General features: G+C 47.4%; 1 protein-coding gene across 1 annotated transcript in view; it reads left to right on the forward strand.

The window, feature by feature from the left end:
- Positions 1–21,589, forward strand: part of MUC16 (mucin 16, cell surface associated) — a 185,277-nt gene that overhangs the window by 29,875 nt on the left and 133,813 nt on the right. The window contains exons 2-3 of the mRNA XM_075613035.1: positions 4,572–5,380; positions 5,987–21,338. Of these exons, the coding sequence (XP_075469150.1) occupies positions 4,572–5,380; positions 5,987–21,338 (16,161 nt within the window). The remainder of the gene's footprint in view (positions 1–4,571; positions 5,381–5,986; positions 21,339–21,589) is intronic.

Consider the following 21,589-nt stretch of genomic DNA (forward strand, 5'->3'; position numbering starts at 1 on the left):
AGAACCTGTGACATACACACATTGAATTGCTGAGGTCTGAGTGGCAATTGTTCTTTAAAGTGTTGGTAAGGTTGGGCAAAAACAATATATTGTATGTATTTTGCAGTCTGAAGTTGCGGACTAAAGACAATTAATGGCAATGATACTGTATGTTTATTGGGATAAATATGGGGGACTGACACACTTAAAAGATTCAGAAAAAAAAGGTCTCTGTTTACTAAGGTCTTCCAGCTGTAAAACTAGGGCAAAAGAAGTGCAACAAATGTACCATAATGCCTAACTATAGCTCCTCTTATTGCTCCCTATAACTCCTTTTACTCCATACAGTATAACCACTACCGATAACTCCTCCTATTCCATATAATCACTCCCTATAACTCCTCCTATTCCATATAATCACTCCCTATAACTCCTCCTATTGCTCCATATAACCCCTCCCTATAACTCCTCCTATTGCTCCATATAACCCCTCCCTATAACTCCTCCTCTTGCTTCATATAACCGCTCCCTATAACTCCTCCTATTGCTCCATATAACCACTCCCTATAACTCCTCCTATTACTCTGTATAACCGCTCCCTATAACTCCTCCTATTGCTCCATATAACCACTCCCTATAACTCCTCCTATTACTCTGTATAACCGCTCCCTATAACTCCTCCTATTGCTCCATATAACCACTCCCTATAACTCCTCCTCCATATAACCACTCCCTATAACTCCTTCTCCATATAACCACTCCCTATAACTCCTCCTCCATATAACCACTCCCTATAACTCTTCCTCTATACAGTATAACACATTTAAACACATACACTATTTCATTCTTTGATGTTATTAGCTGAGCGATGTGTACAGTATAGTATATATATACACACGCGTGTATATGTATGTGTGTGTATATATATATATATATATATATATATATATTAATATATATATATATATACATACACAGCGCTCAGCTAATAACATCAAAGAATGAAATAGTGTATGTGTTTAAATGTTGCAACAAATGTATAACATTGTGTGCAAATAATTGGCAGTGAGTCAAAAAATGTAGCAAAAATTAGATATATAGTCCGTAAATAATCTTGTTGGGGGATACATACATATACACACACATACCCCCCCCCTTTCATACACATGCGTCATACATATAAGAGGTGTGTGTGTGTGTGTGTGTGTGTGTGTGTATGTATATATATATATATATATATATATATATATATATATATATATATATATATATATCATACACATTTTGAGTTATGGTGGGAGAAAAAGGCGACAAGAAACCTCCACCTTCACATGTCTGTGAATGGTTTCTCTGGCTTTGCATCTGATTCCCATGCTGTGCTTAAAAGCATAAGCATTAGCTTATAAGGGTTCCATGTAAAAATGTATTTCAGGCAAAATGTGACCCGGTGTGCTCATTTGCATGTCATTTCCCAAAATCCCTTGCTGTAGTGGATGCACTATATGCTAGGTGATAATGATGAAAGGCAGGGTTGCATACCTGTGAATGTACTCAAAGTGATCTTTTTATTTGATATCTAAATCTATATATATAGTCTAGATATAGATATATATCGTGTTAGCAGAGCTTAATAATCAAAAACGAATAGACGATACCGTTCTGTGGCTAACATAATGCTTTTATTTGTGCGAGCTATCGAGATACACTGATCTCTTCTTCTGGCGGTGTTACATGACTGCTAAAGGCCATGTCTATACATACTGTGCTATATGAATGCACACTCACCTGTCTCTTTCACATACAAATGTACAATGTAATTCTATCCCTATGTACCAATAGGGACCACATAGTATCTTTCAAACTCTTCTCTTTCCATCCAGCCCCAAAGTTTCAAATTTGACTGTCCAAGAGGGGAAATTTGCTCCACACCCCCTGCCCTGTAACTCCTCCAATTGCTTCATATAACTGCTGTCTTTGAAACGGACCATTTGCAGCTGGAGAGATTTACACAGATAGACTGGAGCCACTATTAGTGGTCTAAGGGGCTTATGCAGAGAGGAACGTTAAAAAAGTTTAAAATGGCTGTAAAATAACCACAGATTTGCCGTTAGTGAAGGTGTTATGCAGGGAACGTCGTTAACTCATTTCGGCAAAAAACTGCAAATTGCCAACTTTTCCTGGCTATTTGAAACTCGCCATACTAATGCACATATTGGCGTGTTCCAGCGATTCGGAGCTTCTGGAATACAACGCAATATTAGCATGGCGAGTTTCAGGTTCTCGCCACGAGTTTGGCGAGTTTTACAGCTCTGAAAAATTTTCAGAGCACTTTTAAAAATCGCGCCATTTTCTCCCGAGTTTAAGGATTTCTGGCTAGTTTTTTCGCCAGAAGATGGCGCTATTTCCTTATCTATGCTCTCTGCATGAGCCCCTAAGAGTGATGATTACTACTACTTTTTGACACCTAGAATTCAGCTATTTTTCATTTTCATATCCAGAGGACCACTACTTTTTATTTTACCACCATGAGTACCACAGCATTTTATTTTCACATCCAGAGTAACGCTACTTATTTCTTTACTCCCAGAGTACGACTTATTTTTTTTAAATTCTATTTTTTGTTGGAAACTACTACTTCAGACACCCACCTGCACATAATAAAAAAGTGCTCGATAGCGCTCTAACAAACCCCAAAAATATATAAAATAACCACTTAATAATGTGTAAATTCGTGAAAAGTGATATAAACAATTGTAAATAATTGTGCCTAAAATAACAAAGTGCACTATATTGAATAAAGTGAATAAGAGACTGCAAACACACTACAACCCTTGGATAAAGACTGTTCCACTTGTCTTGCATCAACTGTTTCTCCAAAAAAGGCCAGGGGAGCGTGTCTCGTAGTCATAAAAAATAAATGAAAACATCACATAGTACAGTAATGTTAAAATACAGTGATTTTGTGTGCGAGGCTCAAAAATGACTACTCACATGAAGGTAGCCAAAATCAAGCAGCCATCCAACTTAGGGGGTGAATGTACCCTGTGAATATGCAGCAGCCACCAACACTCTGTATGATCAAGATAGGTGAAAAATGGATAGCGGGTAACAGGTATACAGGGAGTCGCGATCTCCTGGGTTCCTCATTGTCCTCCGCTTCACTGGAACACTGTATCCACACCGGGGCTCCCGTCACGTCACTTCTGGTGCGTCGAGAGAACCGGTGGACCTGATGGTAGGAGTGGATTCTTGGTGTTCCTCCTCTTTGGTATTGCTGGACTGAAACTCTACGCGTTTCGCCGTTGTATGCTTACGGCTTCGTCAGGAGTGTCAATTGGCTGCAAATCCTACTTTAAATACCCTTAAGCCCTCCCCTATATTAAACAATTGAAAAACAAATTAAAACATCATTTGTTTTTCAATTGTTTATGCCATGTGGGGCAATTTTTAATTTTTTTTTAATATGTGCTCATTTGTCCATTCTATTTCCGCCCACCTCATATGTTGTACCTTATAATATGTTAAAATAAGGGAGGTCTTAGGGGCAATCTAAATGTGATACACCTGCCCACTCTATCCTGCCCACTTCACTTACAATTATAATGATGTATTCATTAGCCAATAGGATGTTCGTATAGGGGAGGGCTTAAGGGTATTTAAAGTAGGATTTGCAGCCAATTGACACTCCTGACGAAGCCGTAAGCATACAACGGCGAAACGCGTAGAGTGTTTCAGTCCAGCAATACCCAAGAGGAGGAACACCAAGAATCCACTCCTACCATCAGGTCCGCCGGTTCTCTCGATGCACCGGAAGTAACGTGACGGGAGCCCCGGCGTGGATACAGTATTCCGGTGAAGCGGAGGACAACGAGGAACCCAGGGGATCGCGACTCCCTGTATACCTGTTACCCGCTATCCATTTTTCGCCTATCTTGATCATACAGAGTGTTGGTGGCTGGTGGCTGCTGCATATTCACAGGGCACATCCACCCCCTAAGTTGGATGTCTGCTTGATTTTGGCTACCTTCATGTGAGTAGTCATTTTTGAGCCTCGTACACAAAATCACTGTATTTTAACATTACTGTACTATGTGATGTTTTCATTTATTTTTTATGACTACGAGACACGCTCCCCTGGCCTTTTTTGGAGACCCACCTGCACATGCCAATTTCCGGAAGAGGTTTTCAAAATAAAATCTGTTTTACAACTCGCCACCAATCCCTGCATCACTGGAATCGCTGATACATTGTTTCTCCAGATACCTGGGAGGCCCTAAAAAATGTTCTACTAAGATAAACGTTTGTGCAAAAAGACATAACTATTTGTATTTGTATGTGATCAAGAAAGGGCTAGGAAAAGGCAACTTGTAATAAATAATGATATTTTTGCCCCCTTTCATGGGACAGGTCGGCAAATATGGAGTATGTATAGAAGGCCAATAGTTAAAATAGGCTTTGGTATAGGTGACACGGCTTTATTCGCTTAGGCTTAATCATTGAGTGGCTAGAGGACGCAGCGCGACGCTAAGTTATTATTTGAACATGTCTATCACTGGAAATGTTAATCCAACAACATTTTGTTTGTTCTGCAGCTACACAAAGTACAACAGATACGCCAATTACCTCAGCGACAACAGCTGCACAAATCACAACTACAATACCCACAACAACGGCAGACACAACGGCAGAGACAACTGCAACAACTAAAGCAACAACAACAGCACTACCAACCACAACTGCAGCAACAACAGACACACCAACCACAACTGCAGCAACAACAGACACACCAACAACAACTGCAGCAACTACAGCTGCAGCAACCACAACTGCAGCAACAACAGACACACCAAGCACAACTGCAGCAACAACAGACACACCAACCACAACAGCAGCAACAACAGACACGCCAACCACAACTGCAGCAACTACAGCTGCACCAACTACAACTGCAGCAACAACAGACACTCCAACCACAACTGCAGCAACAACAGACACGCCAACCACAACTGCAGCAACAACAGACACGCCAACCACAACTGCAGCAACAACAGCTGCACCAACTACAACTGCAGCAACAACAGACACACCAACCACAACTGCAGCAACAACAGACACACCAACAACAACTGCAGCAACTACAGCTGCAGCAACCACAACTGCAGCAACAACAGACACACCAAGCACAACTGCAGCAACAACAGACACACCAACCACAACAGCAGCAACAACAGACACGCCAACCACAACTGCAGCAACTACAGCTGCACCAACTACAACTGCAGCAACAACAGACACTCCAACCACAACTGCAGCAACAACAGACACGCCAACCACAACTGCAGCAACAACAGACACGCCAACCACAACTGCAGCAACTACAGCTGCACCAACTACAACTGCAGCAACAACAGCAGCACCAACTACAACTGCAGCAACAACAGACACTCCAACCACAACTGCAGCAACAACAGACACACCAACCACAACTTCTGTAACAACAGACACGCCAACCACAACTGCAGCAACAACAGACACACCAACCACAACTGCAGCAACAACAGACACTCCAACCACAACTGCAGCAACAACAGACACACCAACCACAACTGCAGCAACTACAGCTGCACCAACTACAACTGCAGCAACAACAGACACTCCAACCACAACTGCAGCAACAACAGACACGCCAACCACAACTGCAGCAACAACAGACACGCCAACCACAACTGCAGCAACAACAGCTGCACCAACTACAACTGCAGCAACAACAGACACACCAACCACAACTGCAGCAACAACAGACACACCAACAACAACTGCAGCAACTACAGCTGCAGCAACCACAACTGCAGCAACAACAGACACACCAAGCACAACTGCAGCAACAACAGACACACCAACCACAACAGCAGCAACAACAGACACGCCAACCACAACTGCAGCAACTACAGCTGCACCAACTACAACTGCAGCAACAACAGACACTCCAACCACAACTGCAGCAACAACAGACACGCCAACCACAACTGCAGCAACAACAGACACGCCAACCACAACTGCAGCAACTACAGCTGCACCAACTACAACTGCAGCAACAACAGCAGCACCAACTACAACTGCAGCAACAACAGACACTCCAACCACAACTGCAGCAACAACAGACACACCAACCACAACTTCTGTAACAACAGACACGCCAACCACAACTGCAGCAACAACAGACACACCAACCACAACTGCAGCAACAACAGACACTCCAACCACAACTGCAGCAACAACAGACACACCAACCACAACTGCAGCAACTACAGCTGCACCAACTACAACTGCAGCAAAAACAGACACTCCAACCACAACTGCAGCAACAACAGACACACCAACCACAACTGCAGCAACAACAGACACACCAACCACAACTGCAGCAACTACAGCTGCACCAACTACAACTGCAGCAACAACAGACACTCCAACCACAACTGCAGCAACAACAGACACACCAACCACAACTGCAGCAACAACAGACACACCAACCACAACTGCAGCAACAACAGCAGCACCAACTACAACTGCAGCAACAACAGACACTCCAACCACAACTGCAGCAACAACAGACACACCAATCACAACTTCTGTAACAACAGACACGCAAACAACAACTGCAGCAACAACAGACACGCCAACCACAACTGCAGCAACTACAGCTGCACCAACTACAACTGCAGCAACAACAGACACACCAACAACAACTGCAGCAACAACAGACACTACAACCACAACTGCAGCAACAACAGACACACCAACCACAACAGCAGCAACTACAGCTGCACCAACTACAACTGTAGCAACAACAGACACACCAACCACAACTGCACCAACAACAGACACACCAACCACAACAGCAGCAACTACAGCTGCACCAACTACAACTGCAGCAACAACAGACACTCCAAGTACAACTGCAGCAACAACAGACACTCCAACCACAACTGCAGCAACAACAGACACACCAACCACAACAGCAGCAACTACAGCTGCACCAACTACAACTGCAGCAACAACAGATAAACCAACAACAACTGCAGCAACAACAGACACACCAACCACAACTGCAGCAACAACAGCAGCACCTACCACAACTGCAGCAACAACAGACACACCAACCACAACTGCAGCAACAACAGACACACCAACCACAACTGCAGAAACTACAGCTGCACCAACCACAACTGCAGCAACAACAGACACACCAACCACAACTGCAGCAACAACAGCAGCATCAACTACAACTGCAGCAACAACAGACACTCCAACCACAACTTCTGTAACAACAGACACACCAACCACAACTGCAGCAACTACAGCTGCACCAACTACAACTGCAGCAACAACAGACACACCAACCACAACTGCAGCAACAACAGCAGCACCTACCACAACTGCAGCAACAACAGACACACCAACCACAACTGCAGCAACAACAGACACACCAACCACAACTGCAGCAACAACAGACACTCCAACCACAACTGCAGCAACAACAGACACACCAACCACAACTGCAGCAACAACAGCAGCACCAACTACAACTGCAGCAACAACAGACACTCCAACCACAACTGCAGCAACAACAGACACACCAACCACAACTTCTGTAACAACAGACACGCCAACCACAACTGCAGCAACAACAGACACGCCAACCACAACTGCAGCAACTACAGCTGCACCAACTACAACTGCAGCAACAACAGACACACCAACAACAACTGCAGCAACAACAGACACACCAACCACAACTGCAGCAACAACAGACACACCAACCACAACAGCAGCAACTACAGCTGCACCAACTACAACTGTAGCAACAACAGACACACCAACCACAACTGCAGCAACAACAGACACACCAACCACAACAGCAGCAACTACAGCTGCAGCAACAACAGACACTCCAACCACAACTGCAGCAACAACAGACACACCAACCACAACTTCTGTAACAACAGACACGCCAACTACAACTGCAGCAACAACAGACACGCCAACCACAACTGCAGCAACTACAGCTGCACCAACTACAACTGCAGCAACAACAGACACTCCAACCACAACTGCAGCAACAACAGACACACCAACCACAACTTCTGTAACAACAGACACACCGACCACTACTGCAGCAACAACAGTAGCACCTACCACAACTGCAGCAACAACAGACACACCAACCACAACTGCAGCAACAACAGACACACCAACCACAACTGCAGCAACTACAGCTGCACCAACTACAACTGCAGCAACAACAGACACTCCAACCACAACTGCAGCAACAACAGACACTCCAACCACAACTGCAGCAACAACAGACACACCAACCACAACTGCAGCAACAACAGACACTCCAACCACAACTGCAGCAACAACAGACACACCAACCACAACTGCAGCAACAACAGCAGCACCAACTACAACTGCAGCAACAACAGACACTCCAACCACAACTGCAGCAACAACAGATACACCAACCACAACTTCTGTAACAACAGACACGCAAACCACAACTGCAGCAACAACAGACACGCCAACCACAACTGCAGCAACTACAGCTGCACCAACTACAACTGCAGCAACAACAGACACACCAACAACAACTGCAGCAACAACAGACACACCAACAACAACTGCAGCAACAACAGACACACCAACCACAACTGCAGCAACAACAGACACACCAACCACAACAGCAGCAACTACAGCTGCACCAACTACAACTGTAGCAACAACAGACACACCAACCACAACTGCACCAACAACAGACACACCAACCACAACAGCAGCAACTACAGCTGCACCAACTACAACTGCAGCAACAACAGACACTCCAAGTACAACTGCAGCAACAACAGACACACCAACCACAACTTCTGTAACAACAGACACGCCAACCACAACTGCAGCAACAACAGACACGCCAACCACAACTGCAGGAACTACAGCTGCACCAACTACAACTGCAGCAACAACAGACACACCAACAACTGCAGCAACAACAGACACTCCAACCACAACTGCAGCAACAACAGACACACCAACCACAACAGCAGCAACTACAGCTGCACCAACAACAACTGCAGCAACAACAGACACACCAACCACAACTGCAGCAACAACAGCAGCACCTACCACAACTGCAGCAACAACAGACACACCAACCACAACTGCAGCAACAACAGACACACCAACCACAACTGCAGCAACTACAGCTGCACCAACTACAACTGCAGCAACAACAGACACTCCAACCACAACTTCTGTAACAACAGACACGCCAACCACAACTGCAGCAACAACAGACACGCCAACCACAACTGCAGCAACTACAGCTGCACCAACTACAACTGCAGCAACAACAGACACACCAACAACAACTGCAGCAACAACAGACACACCAACCACAACTGCAGCAACAACAGACACACCAACCACAACAGCAGCAACAACAGACACACCAACCACAACTGCAGCAACAACAGCAGCACCAACTACAACTGCAGCAACAACAGACACTCCAACCACAACTTCTGTAACAACAGACACACCAACCACAACTGCAGCAACTACAGCTGCACCAACTACAACTGCAGCAACAACAGACACACCAACCACAACTGCAGCAACAACAGCAGCACCTACCACAACTGCAGCAACAACAGACACACCAACCACAACTGCAGCAACAACAGACACACCAACCACAACTGCAGCAACAACAGACACTCCAACCACAACTGCAGCAACAACAGACACACCAACCACAACTGCAGCAACAACAGCAGCACCAACTACAACTGCAGCAACAACAGACACTCCAACCACAACTGCAGCAACAACAGACACACCAACCACAACTTCTGTAACAACAGACACGCCAACCACAACTGCAGCAACAACAGACACGCCAACCACAACTGCAGCAACTACAGCTGCACCAACTACAACTGCAGCAACAACAGACACACCAACAACAACTGCAGCAACAACAGACACACCAACCACAACTGCAGCAACAACAGACACACCAACCACAACAGCAGCAACTACAGCTGCACCAACTACAACTGTAGCAACAACAGACACACCAACCACAACTGCAGCAACAACAGACACACCAACCACAACAGCAGCAACTACAGCTGCAGCAACAACAGACACTCCAACCACAACTGCAGCAACAACAGACACACCAACCACAACTTCTGTAACAACAGACACGCCAACTACAACTGCAGCAACAACAGACACGCCAACCACAACTGCAGCAACTACAGCTGCACCAACTACAACTGCAGCAACAACAGACACTCCAACCACAACTGCAGCAACAACAGACACACCAACCACAACTTCTGTAACAACAGACACACCGACCACAACTGCAGCAACAACAGTAGCACCTACCACAACTGCAGCAACAACAGACACACCAACCACAACTGCAGCAACAACAGACACACCAACCACAACTGCAGCAACTACAGCTGCACCAACTACAACTGCAGCAACAACAGACACTCCAACCACAACTGCAGCAACAACAGACACTCCAACCACAACTGCAGCAACAACAGACACACCAACCACAACTGCAGCAACAACAGACACTCCAACCACAACTGCAGCAACAACAGACACACCAACCACAACTGCAGCAACAACAGCAGCACCAACTACAACTGCAGCAACAACAGACACTCCAACCACAACTGCAGCAACAACAGATACACCAACCACAACTTCTGTAACAACAGACACGCAAACCACAACTGCAGCAACAACAGACACGCCAACCACAACTGCAGCAACTACAGCTGCACCAACTACAACTGCAGCAACAACAGACACACCAACAACTGCAGCAACAACAGACACTCCAACCACAACTGCAGCAACAACAGACACACCAACCACAACAGCAGCAACTACAGCTGCACCAACAACAACTGCAGCAACAACAGACACACCAACCACAACTGCAGCAACAACAGCAGCACCTACCACAACTGCAGCAACAACAGACACACCAACCACAACTGCAGCAACAACAGACACACCAACCACAACTGCAGCAACTACAGCTGCACCAACTACAACTGCAGCAACAACAGACACTCCAACCACAACTTCTGTAACAACAGACACGCCAACCACAACTGCAGCAACAACAGACACGCCAACCACAACTGCAGCAACTACAGCTGCACCAACTACAACTGCAGCAACAACAGACACACCAACAACAACTGCAGCAACAACAGACACACCAACCACAACTGCAGCAACAACAGACACACCAACCACAACAGCAGCAACAACAGACACACCAACCACAACTGCAGCAACAACAGCAGCACCAACTACAACTGCAGCAACAACAGACACTCCAACCACAACTTCTGTAACAACAGACACACCAACCACAACTGCAGCAACTACAGCTGCACCAACTACAACTGCAGCAACAACAGACACACCAACCACAACTGCAGCAACAACAGCAGCACCTACCACAACTGCAGCAACAACAGACACACCAACCACAACTGCAGCAACAACAGACACACCAACCACAACTGCAGCAACAACAGACACTCCAACCACAACTGCAGCAACAACAGACACACCAACCACAACTGCAGCAACAACAGCAGCACCAACTACAACTGCAGCAACAACAGACACTCCAACCACAACTGCAGCAACAACAGACACACCAACCACAACTTCTGTAACAACAGACACGCCAACCACAACTGCAGCAACAACAGACACGCCAACCACAACTGCAGCAACTACAGCTGCACCAACTACAACTGCAGCAACAACAGACACACCAACAACAACTGCAGCAACAACAGACACACCAACCACAACTGCAGCAACAACAGACACACCAACCACAACAGCAGCAACTACAGCTGCACCAACTACAACTGTAGCAACAACAGACACACCAACCACAACTGCAGCAACAACAGACACACCAACCACAACAGCAGCAACTACAGCTGCAGCAACAACAGACACTCCAACCACAACTGCAGCAACAACAGACACACCAACCACAACTTCTGTAACAACAGACACGCCAACTACAACTGCAGCAACAACAGACACGCCAACCACAACTGCAGCAACTACAGCTGCACCAACTACAACTGCAGCAACAACAGACACTCCAACCACAACTGCAGCAACAACAGACACACCAACCACAACTTCTGTAACAACAGACACACCGACCACAACTGCAGCAACAACAGTAGCACCTACCACAACTGCAGCAACAACAGACACACCAACCACAACTGCAGCAACAACAGACACACCAACCACAACTGCAGCAACTACAGCTGCACCAACTACAACTGCAGCAACAACAGACACTCCAACCACAACTGCAGCAACAACAGACACTCCAACCACAACTGCAGCAACAACAGACACACCAACCACAACTGCAGCAACAACAGACACTCCAACCACAACTGCAGCAACAACAGACACACCAACCACAACTGCAGCAACAACAGCAGCACCAACTACAACTGCAGCAACAACAGACACTCCAACCACAACTGCAGCAACAACAGATACACCAACCACAACTTCTGTAACAACAGACACGCAAACCACAACTGCAGCAACAACAGACACGCCAACCACAACTGCAGCAACTACAGCTGCACCAACTACAACTGCAGCAACAACAGACACACCAACAACAACTGCAGCAACAACAGACACACCAACAACAACTGCAGCAACAACAGACACACCAACCACAACTGCAGCAACAACAGACACACCAACCACAACAGCAGCAACTACAGCTGCACCAACTACAACTGTAGCAACAACAGACACACCAACCACAACTGAACCAACAACAGACACACCAACCACAACAGCAGCAACTACAGCTGCACCAACTACAACTGCAGCAACAACAGACACTCCAAGTACAACTGCAGCAACAACAGACACACCAACCACAACTTCTGTAACAACAGACACGCCAACCACAACTGCAGCAACAACAGACACGCCAACCACAACTGCAGGAACTACAGCTGCACCAACTACAACTGCAGCAACAACAGACACACCAACAACTGCAGCAACAACAGACACTCCAACCACAACTGCAGCAACAACAGACACACCAACCACAACAGCAGCAACTACAGCTGCACCAACAACAACTGCAGCAACAACAGACACACCAACCACAACTGCAGCAACAACAGCAGCACCTACCACAACTGCAGCAACAACAGACACACCAACCACAACTGCAGCAACAACAGACACACCAACCACAACTGCAGCAACTACAGCTGCACCAACTACAACTGCAGCAACAACAGACACTCCAACCACAACTGCAGCAACAACAGACACACCAACCACAACTGCAGCAACTACAGCTGCACCAACCACAACTGCAGCAACAACAGACACACCAACCACAACTGCAGCAACAACAGCAGCATCAACTACAACTGCAGCAACAACAGACACTCCAACCACAACTGCAGCAACAACAGACACACCAACAACAACTTCTGTAACAACAGACACACCAACCACAACTGCAGCAACTACAGCTGCACCAACTACAACTGCAGCAACAACAGACACACCAACCACAACTGCAGCAACAACAGCAGCACCTACCACAACTGCAGCAACAACAGACACACCAACCACAACTGCAGCAACAACAGACACACCAACCACAACTGCAGCAACAACAGACACTCCAACCACAACTGCAGCAACAACAGACACACCAACCACAACTGCAGCAACAACAGCAGCACCAACTACAACTGCAGCAACAACAGACACTCCAACCACAACTGCAGCAACAACAGACACACCAACCACAACTGCAGCAACTACAGCTGCACCAACTACAACTGCAGCAACAACAGACACTCCAACCACAACTGCAGCAACAACAGACACACCAACCACAACTGCAGCAACAACAGACACTCCAACCACAACTGCAGCAACAACAGACACACCAACCACAACTGCAGCAACAACAGCAGCACCAACTACAACTGCAGCAACAACAGACACTCCAACCACAACTGCAGCAACAACAGACACACCAACCACAACTGCAGCAACAACAGACACTCCAACCACAACTGCAGCAACAACAGACACACCAACCACAACTGCAGCAACAACAGCAGCACCTACCACAACTGCAGCAACAACAGACACACCAACCACAACTGCAGCAACAACAGACACACCAACCACAACTGCAGCAACTACAGCTGCACCAACTACAACTGCAGCAACAACAGACACTCCAACCACAACTGCAGCAACAACAGACACACCAACCACAACTGCAGCAACAACAGACACTCCAACCACAAATGCAGCAACAACAGACACACCAACCACAACTGCAGCAACAACAGACACGCCAACCACAACTGCAGCAACTACAGCTGCACCAACTACAACTGCAGCAACAACAGACACTCCAACCACAACTGCAGCAACAACAGACACACCAACCACAACTGCAGCAACAACAGACACTCCAACCACAACTGCAGCAACAACAGCAGCACCAACTACAACTGCAGCAACAACAGACACTCCAACCACAACTGCAGCAACAACAGACACACCAACCACAACTGCAGCAACAACAGCAGCACCTACCACAACTGCAGCAACAACAGACACACCAACCACAACTGCAGCAACAACAGACACACCAACCACAACTGCAGCAACTACAGCTGCACCAACTACAACTGCAGCAACAACAGACACTCCAACCACAACTGCAGCAACAACAGACACACCAACCACAACTGCAGCAACTACAGCTGCACCAACCACAACTGCAGCAACAACAGACACACCAACCACAACTGCAGCAACAACAGCAGCATCAACTACAACTGCAGCAACAACAGACACTCCAACCACAACTGCAGCAACAACAGACACACCAACAACAACTTCTGTAACAACAGACACACCAACCACAACTGCAGCAACTACAGCTGCACCAACTACAACTGCAGCAACAACAGACACACCAACCACAACTGCAGCAACAACAGCAGCACCTACCACAACTGCAGCAACAACAGACACACCAACCACAACTGCAGCAACAACAGACACACCAACCACAACTGCAGCAACAACAGACACTCCAACCACAACTGCAGCAACAACAGACACACCAACCACAACTGCAGCAACAACAGCAGCACCAACTACAACTGCAGCAACAACAGACACTCCAACCACAACTGCAGCAACAACAGACACACCAACCACAACTGCAGCAACTACAGCTGCACCAACTACAACTGCAGCAACAACAGACACTCCAACCACAACTGCAGCAACAACAGACACACCAACCACATCTGCAGCAACAACAGACACACCAACCACAACTGCAGCAACAACAGACACACCAACCACAACTGCAGCAACAACAGCAGCACCAACTACAACTGCAGCAACAACAGACACTCCAACCACAACTGCAGCAACAACAGACACACCAACCACAACTGCAGCAACAACAGACACTCCAACCACAACTGCAGCAACAACAGACACACCAACCACAACTGCAGCAACAACAGCAGCACCTACCACAACTGCAGCAACAACAGACACACCAACCACAACTGCAGCAACAACAGACACACCAACCACAACTGCAGCAACTACAGCTGCACCAACTACAACTGCAGCAACAACAGACACTCCAACCACAACTGCAGCAACAACAGACACACCAACCACAACTGCAGCAACAACAGACACTCCAACCACAAATGCAGCAACAACAGACACACCAACCACAACTGCAGCAACAACAGACACGCCAACCACAACTGCAGCAACTACAGCTGCACCAACTACAACTGCAGCAACAACAGACACTCCAACCACAACTGCAGCAACAACAGACACACCAACCACAACTGCAGCAACAACAGACACTCCAACCACAACTGCAGCAACAACAGCAGCACCAACTACAACTGCAGCAACAACAGACACTCCAACCACAACTGCAGCAACAACAGAAACACCAACCACAACTGCAGCAACAACAGCAGCACCTACCACAACTGCAGCAACAACAGACACACCAACCACAACTGCAGCAACAACAGACACACCAACCACAACTGCAGCAACTACAGCTGCACCAACTACAACTGCAGCAACAACAGACACTCCAACCACAACTGCAGCAACAACAGACACACCAACCACAACTGCAGCAACAACAGACACTCCAACCACAACTGCAGCAACAACAGACACACCAACCACAACTGCAGCAACAACAGACACGCCAACCACAACTGCAGCAACTACAGCTGCACCAACTACAACTGCAGCAACAACAGACACTCCAACCACAACTGCAGCAACAACAGACACACCAACCACAACTGCAGCAACAACAGACACTCCAACCACAACTGCAGCAACAACAGACACACCAACCACAACTGCAGCAACAACAGCAGCACCAACTACAACTGCAGCAACAACAGACACTCCAACCACAACTGCAGCAACAACAGACACACCAACCACAACTTCTGTAACAACAGACACGCCAACCACAACTGCAGCAACTACAGCTGCACCAACTACAACTGCAGCAACAACAGACACTCCAACCACAACTGCAGCAACAACAGACACACCAACCACAACTGCAGCAACAACAGACACTCCAACCACAACTGCAGCAACAACAGACACACCAACCACAACTGCAGCAACAACAGACACTCCAACCACAACTGCAGCAACAACAGACACACCAACCACAACTGCAGCAACAACAGCAGCACCTACCACAACTGCAGCAACAACAGACACACCAACCACAACTGCAGCAACAACAGACACACCAACCACAACTGCAGCAACTACAGCTGCACCAACTACAACTGCAACAACAACAGACACTCCAACCACAACTGCAGCAACAACAGACACACCAACCACAACTGCAGCAACAACAGACACTCCAACCACAACTGCAGCAACAACAGACACACCAACCACAACTGCAGCAACTACAGCTGCACCAACTACAACTGCAGCAACAACAGACACACCAACAACAACTGCAGCAAGAACAGACACACCAACCACAACTGCAGCAACAACAGACACACCAACCACAACTGCAGCAACTACAGCTGCACCAACCACAACTGCAGCAACAACAGACACACCAACCACAACTGCAGCAACATCAGACACACCAACCACAACTGCAGCAACTACAGCTGCACCAACCACAACTGCAGCATCAACAGACACTCCAACCACAACTGCAGCAACAACAGACAAACCAACAACAACTTCTGTAACAACAGACACTCCAACCACAACTGCAGCAACAACAGCAGCACCAACCACAACTGTAGCAACAACAGACACACCAACCACAACTGCAGCAACAACAGACACTCCAACCACAACTGCAGCAACAACAGACACACCAACCACAACTGCAGCAACCACAGCTGCACCAACTACAACTGCAGCAACAACAGACACACCAACCACAACTGCAGCAACTACAGCTGCACCAAGTACAACTGCAGCAACAACAGACACTCCAACCACAACTGCAGCAACAACAGACACTCCAACCACAACTGCAGCAACAACAGACACACCAACCACAACTGCAGCAACCACAGCTGCACTAACTACAACTGCAGCAACAACAGACACACCAACCACAACTGCAGCAACTACAGCTGCACCAACTACAACTGCAGCAAAAACAAACACTCCAACCACAACTGCAGCAACAACAGACACACAAACCACAACTGCAGCAACTACAGACACGCCAACCACAACTGCAGCAACTACAGCTGCACCAACTACAACTGCAGCAACAACAGACACTCCAACCACAACTGCAGCAACAACAGACACACCAACCACAACTGCAGCAACTACAGCTGCACCAACTACAACTGCAGCAACAACAGACACTCCAACCACAACTGCAGCAATAACAGAACCACCAACTACAACTGCAGCAACAACAGACACTCCAACCACAACTGCAGCAACAACAGACACACCAACCACAACTGCAGCAACAACAGACACTCCAACCACAACTGCAGCAACAACAGACACACCAACCACAACTGCAGCAACAACAGCAGCACCAACTACAACTGCAGCAACAACAGACACTCCAACCACAACTGCAGCAACAACAGACACACCAACCACAACTGCAGCAACAACAGACACTCCAACCACAACTGCAGCAACAACAGACACACCAACCACAACTGCAGCAACAACAGCAGCACCTACCACAACTGCAGCAACAACAGACACACCAACCACAACTGCAGCAACAACAGACACTCCAACCACAACTGCAGCAACAACAGACACACCAACCACAACTGCAGCAACAACAGCAGCACCAACTACAACTGCAGCAACAACAGACACTCCAACCACAACTGCAGCAACAACAGACACACCAACCACAACTTCTGTAACAACAGACACGCCAACCACAACTGCAGCAACTACAGCTGCACCAACTACAACTGCAGCAACAACAGACACACCAACAACAACTGCAGCAACAACAGACACACCAACCACAACTGCAGCAACTACAGCTGCACCAACCACAACTGCAGCAACAACAGACACACCAACCACAACTGCAGCAACATCAGACACACCAACCACAACTGCAGCAACTACAGCTGCACCAACCACAACTGCAGCATCAACAGACACTCCAACCACAACTGCAGCAACAACAGACAAACCAACAACAACTTCTGTAACAACAGACACACCAACCACAACTGCAGCAACTACAGCTGCACCAACTACAACTGCAGCAACAACACACACTCCAACCACAACTGCAGCAACAACAGCAGCACCAACCACAACTGTAGCAACAACAGACACACCAACCACAACTGCAGCAACAACAGACACACCAACCACAACTGCAGCAACAACAGACACACAAACCACAACTGTAGCAACCACAGCTGCACCAACTACACCTGCAGCAACAACAGACACACCAACCACAACTGCAACAACTACAGCTGCACCAACTACAACTGCAGCAACAACAGACACTCCAACCACAACTGCAGCAACAACAGACACACCAACCACAACTGCAGCAACAACAGACACACCAACTACAACTGCAGCAACAACAGACACTCCAACCACAACTGCAGCAACAACAGACACACCAACCACAACTGCAGCAACCACAGCTGCACCAACTACAACTGCAGCAACAACAGACACACCAACCACAACTGCAGCAACTACAGCTGCACCAACTACAACTGCAGCAACTACAGACACGCCAACCACAACTGCAGCAACTACAGCTGCACCAACTACAACTGCAGCAACAACAGACACTCCAACTACAACTGCAGCAACAACAGCAGCAACAACTACAACTGCAGCAACAACAGACACACCAACCACAACTGCAGCAACAACTACAGCACCAACTACAACTGCAGCAACAACAGACACTCCAACCACAACTGCAGCAACAACAGACACACCAACCACAACTTCTGTAACAACAGACACGCCAACCACAACTGCAGCAACACCAGACACTCCAACCACAACTGCAGCAACAACAGCAGCACCAACTACAACTGCAACAACAACAGACACACCAACCACAACTGCAGCAACAACAGCAGCACCAACTACAACTGCAGCAACAACAGACACACCAACCACAACTGCAGCAACAACAGACACACCAACCACAACTGCAGCAACTACAGCTGCACCAACTACAACTGCAGCAACAACAGACACTCCAACCACAACTGCAGCAACTACAGCTGCACCAACTACAACTGCAGCAACAACAGACACTCCAACCACAACTGCAGCAATAACAGCAGCACCAACTACAACTGCAGCAACAACAGACACACCAACCACAACTGCAGCAACAACAGCAGCACCAACTACAACTGCAGCAACAACAGACACTCCAACCACAACTGCAGCAACAACAGACACACCAACCACAACTTCTGTAACAACAGACACGCCCGCCACAATTGCAGCAACAACAGACACTCCAACCACAACTGCAGCAACAACAGCAGCACCAACTACAACTGCAGCAACAACAGACACACCAACCACAACTTCTGTAACAACAGACACGCCAACCACAATTGCAGCAACAACAGACACTCCAACCACAACTGCAGCAACAACAGCAGCACCAACTACAACTGCAGCAACAACAGACACACCAACCACAACTGCAGCAACAACAGCAGCACCAACTACAACTGCAGCAACAACAGACACTCCAACCACAACTGCAGCAACAACAGACACACCAATCACAACTGCAGCAACAACAGCAGCACCAAACCCAACTGCAGCAACAACAGACGCAACAACTACAACTACAGCAACAACAGACACACCAACCACAACTGCAGCAACAACAGGCACACCAACAACAACTTCTGTAACAACAAACACGCTAACCACAACTGCAGCAACAACAGACACACCAACCACAACTGCAGCAACAACAGACACACCAACCACAACTGCAGCAGCTGCAGCAACCACAACTGCAGCAACAACAGACACACCAACCACATCTACTCCAACAACAGACACACCAACCACAACTGCAACAACTACAGCTGCAGCAACCACAACTGCAGCAACAACAGACACACCAACAACAACTGCAGCAACCACAGACACGCCAACCACAACTTCTCCAACAACAGACACACCAACAACAACTGCAGCAACTTCAGCTGCAGCAACCACAACTGCAGCAACAACAGACACACCTACCACAACTGCAGCAACCACAAACACACCAACCACAACTGCAGCAACAACAGACACACCAACAACAACTGCAGCAACAACAGACACGCCAACCTCAACTGCTGCAACAACAGACACACCAACCACAAATGCAGCAACAACAGACACACCAACAACAACTGCAACAACAACCGAAGCACCTACCACAACTACAGCAACAACAACAGCAGCACCAACCACAACTGCAGCAACAACAGACTCGCCAACCACAACTACTGCAACAACAGAAGCACCAACCACGACTGTAGCAACAACAGACACACCAACCACGACAATCTCTGCAACATCTTCACCAACCGCAGCTGTAAATCCCACATCAACAGCACTAACAGGTGAGTCCATGTGTCTAACCCATCCTATGTTAAATATTGTCTGTGACTGAATGATATTGTATAGGAATCAGAATAGACATTATGCTTATTGGATGATTGCATTGACAAGGGTAAAGAGTGTCTTTACCTGAAATACAAGCGTTCCTTAAGAGCATCCACATTACCAGTTTACAAGAGATTTGAATACCTACCTCACAGGGGCCCAAGTGGCCAGACATAGTGTGTCACCCGCATGTCTTCTTGTGAATAAA

This window comes from Ascaphus truei, chromosome 8 (genome assembly GCF_040206685.1).
Source record: "Ascaphus truei isolate aAscTru1 chromosome 8, aAscTru1.hap1, whole genome shotgun sequence".
Classification (NCBI taxonomy): Eukaryota; Metazoa; Chordata; class Amphibia; order Anura; family Ascaphidae; genus Ascaphus; species Ascaphus truei.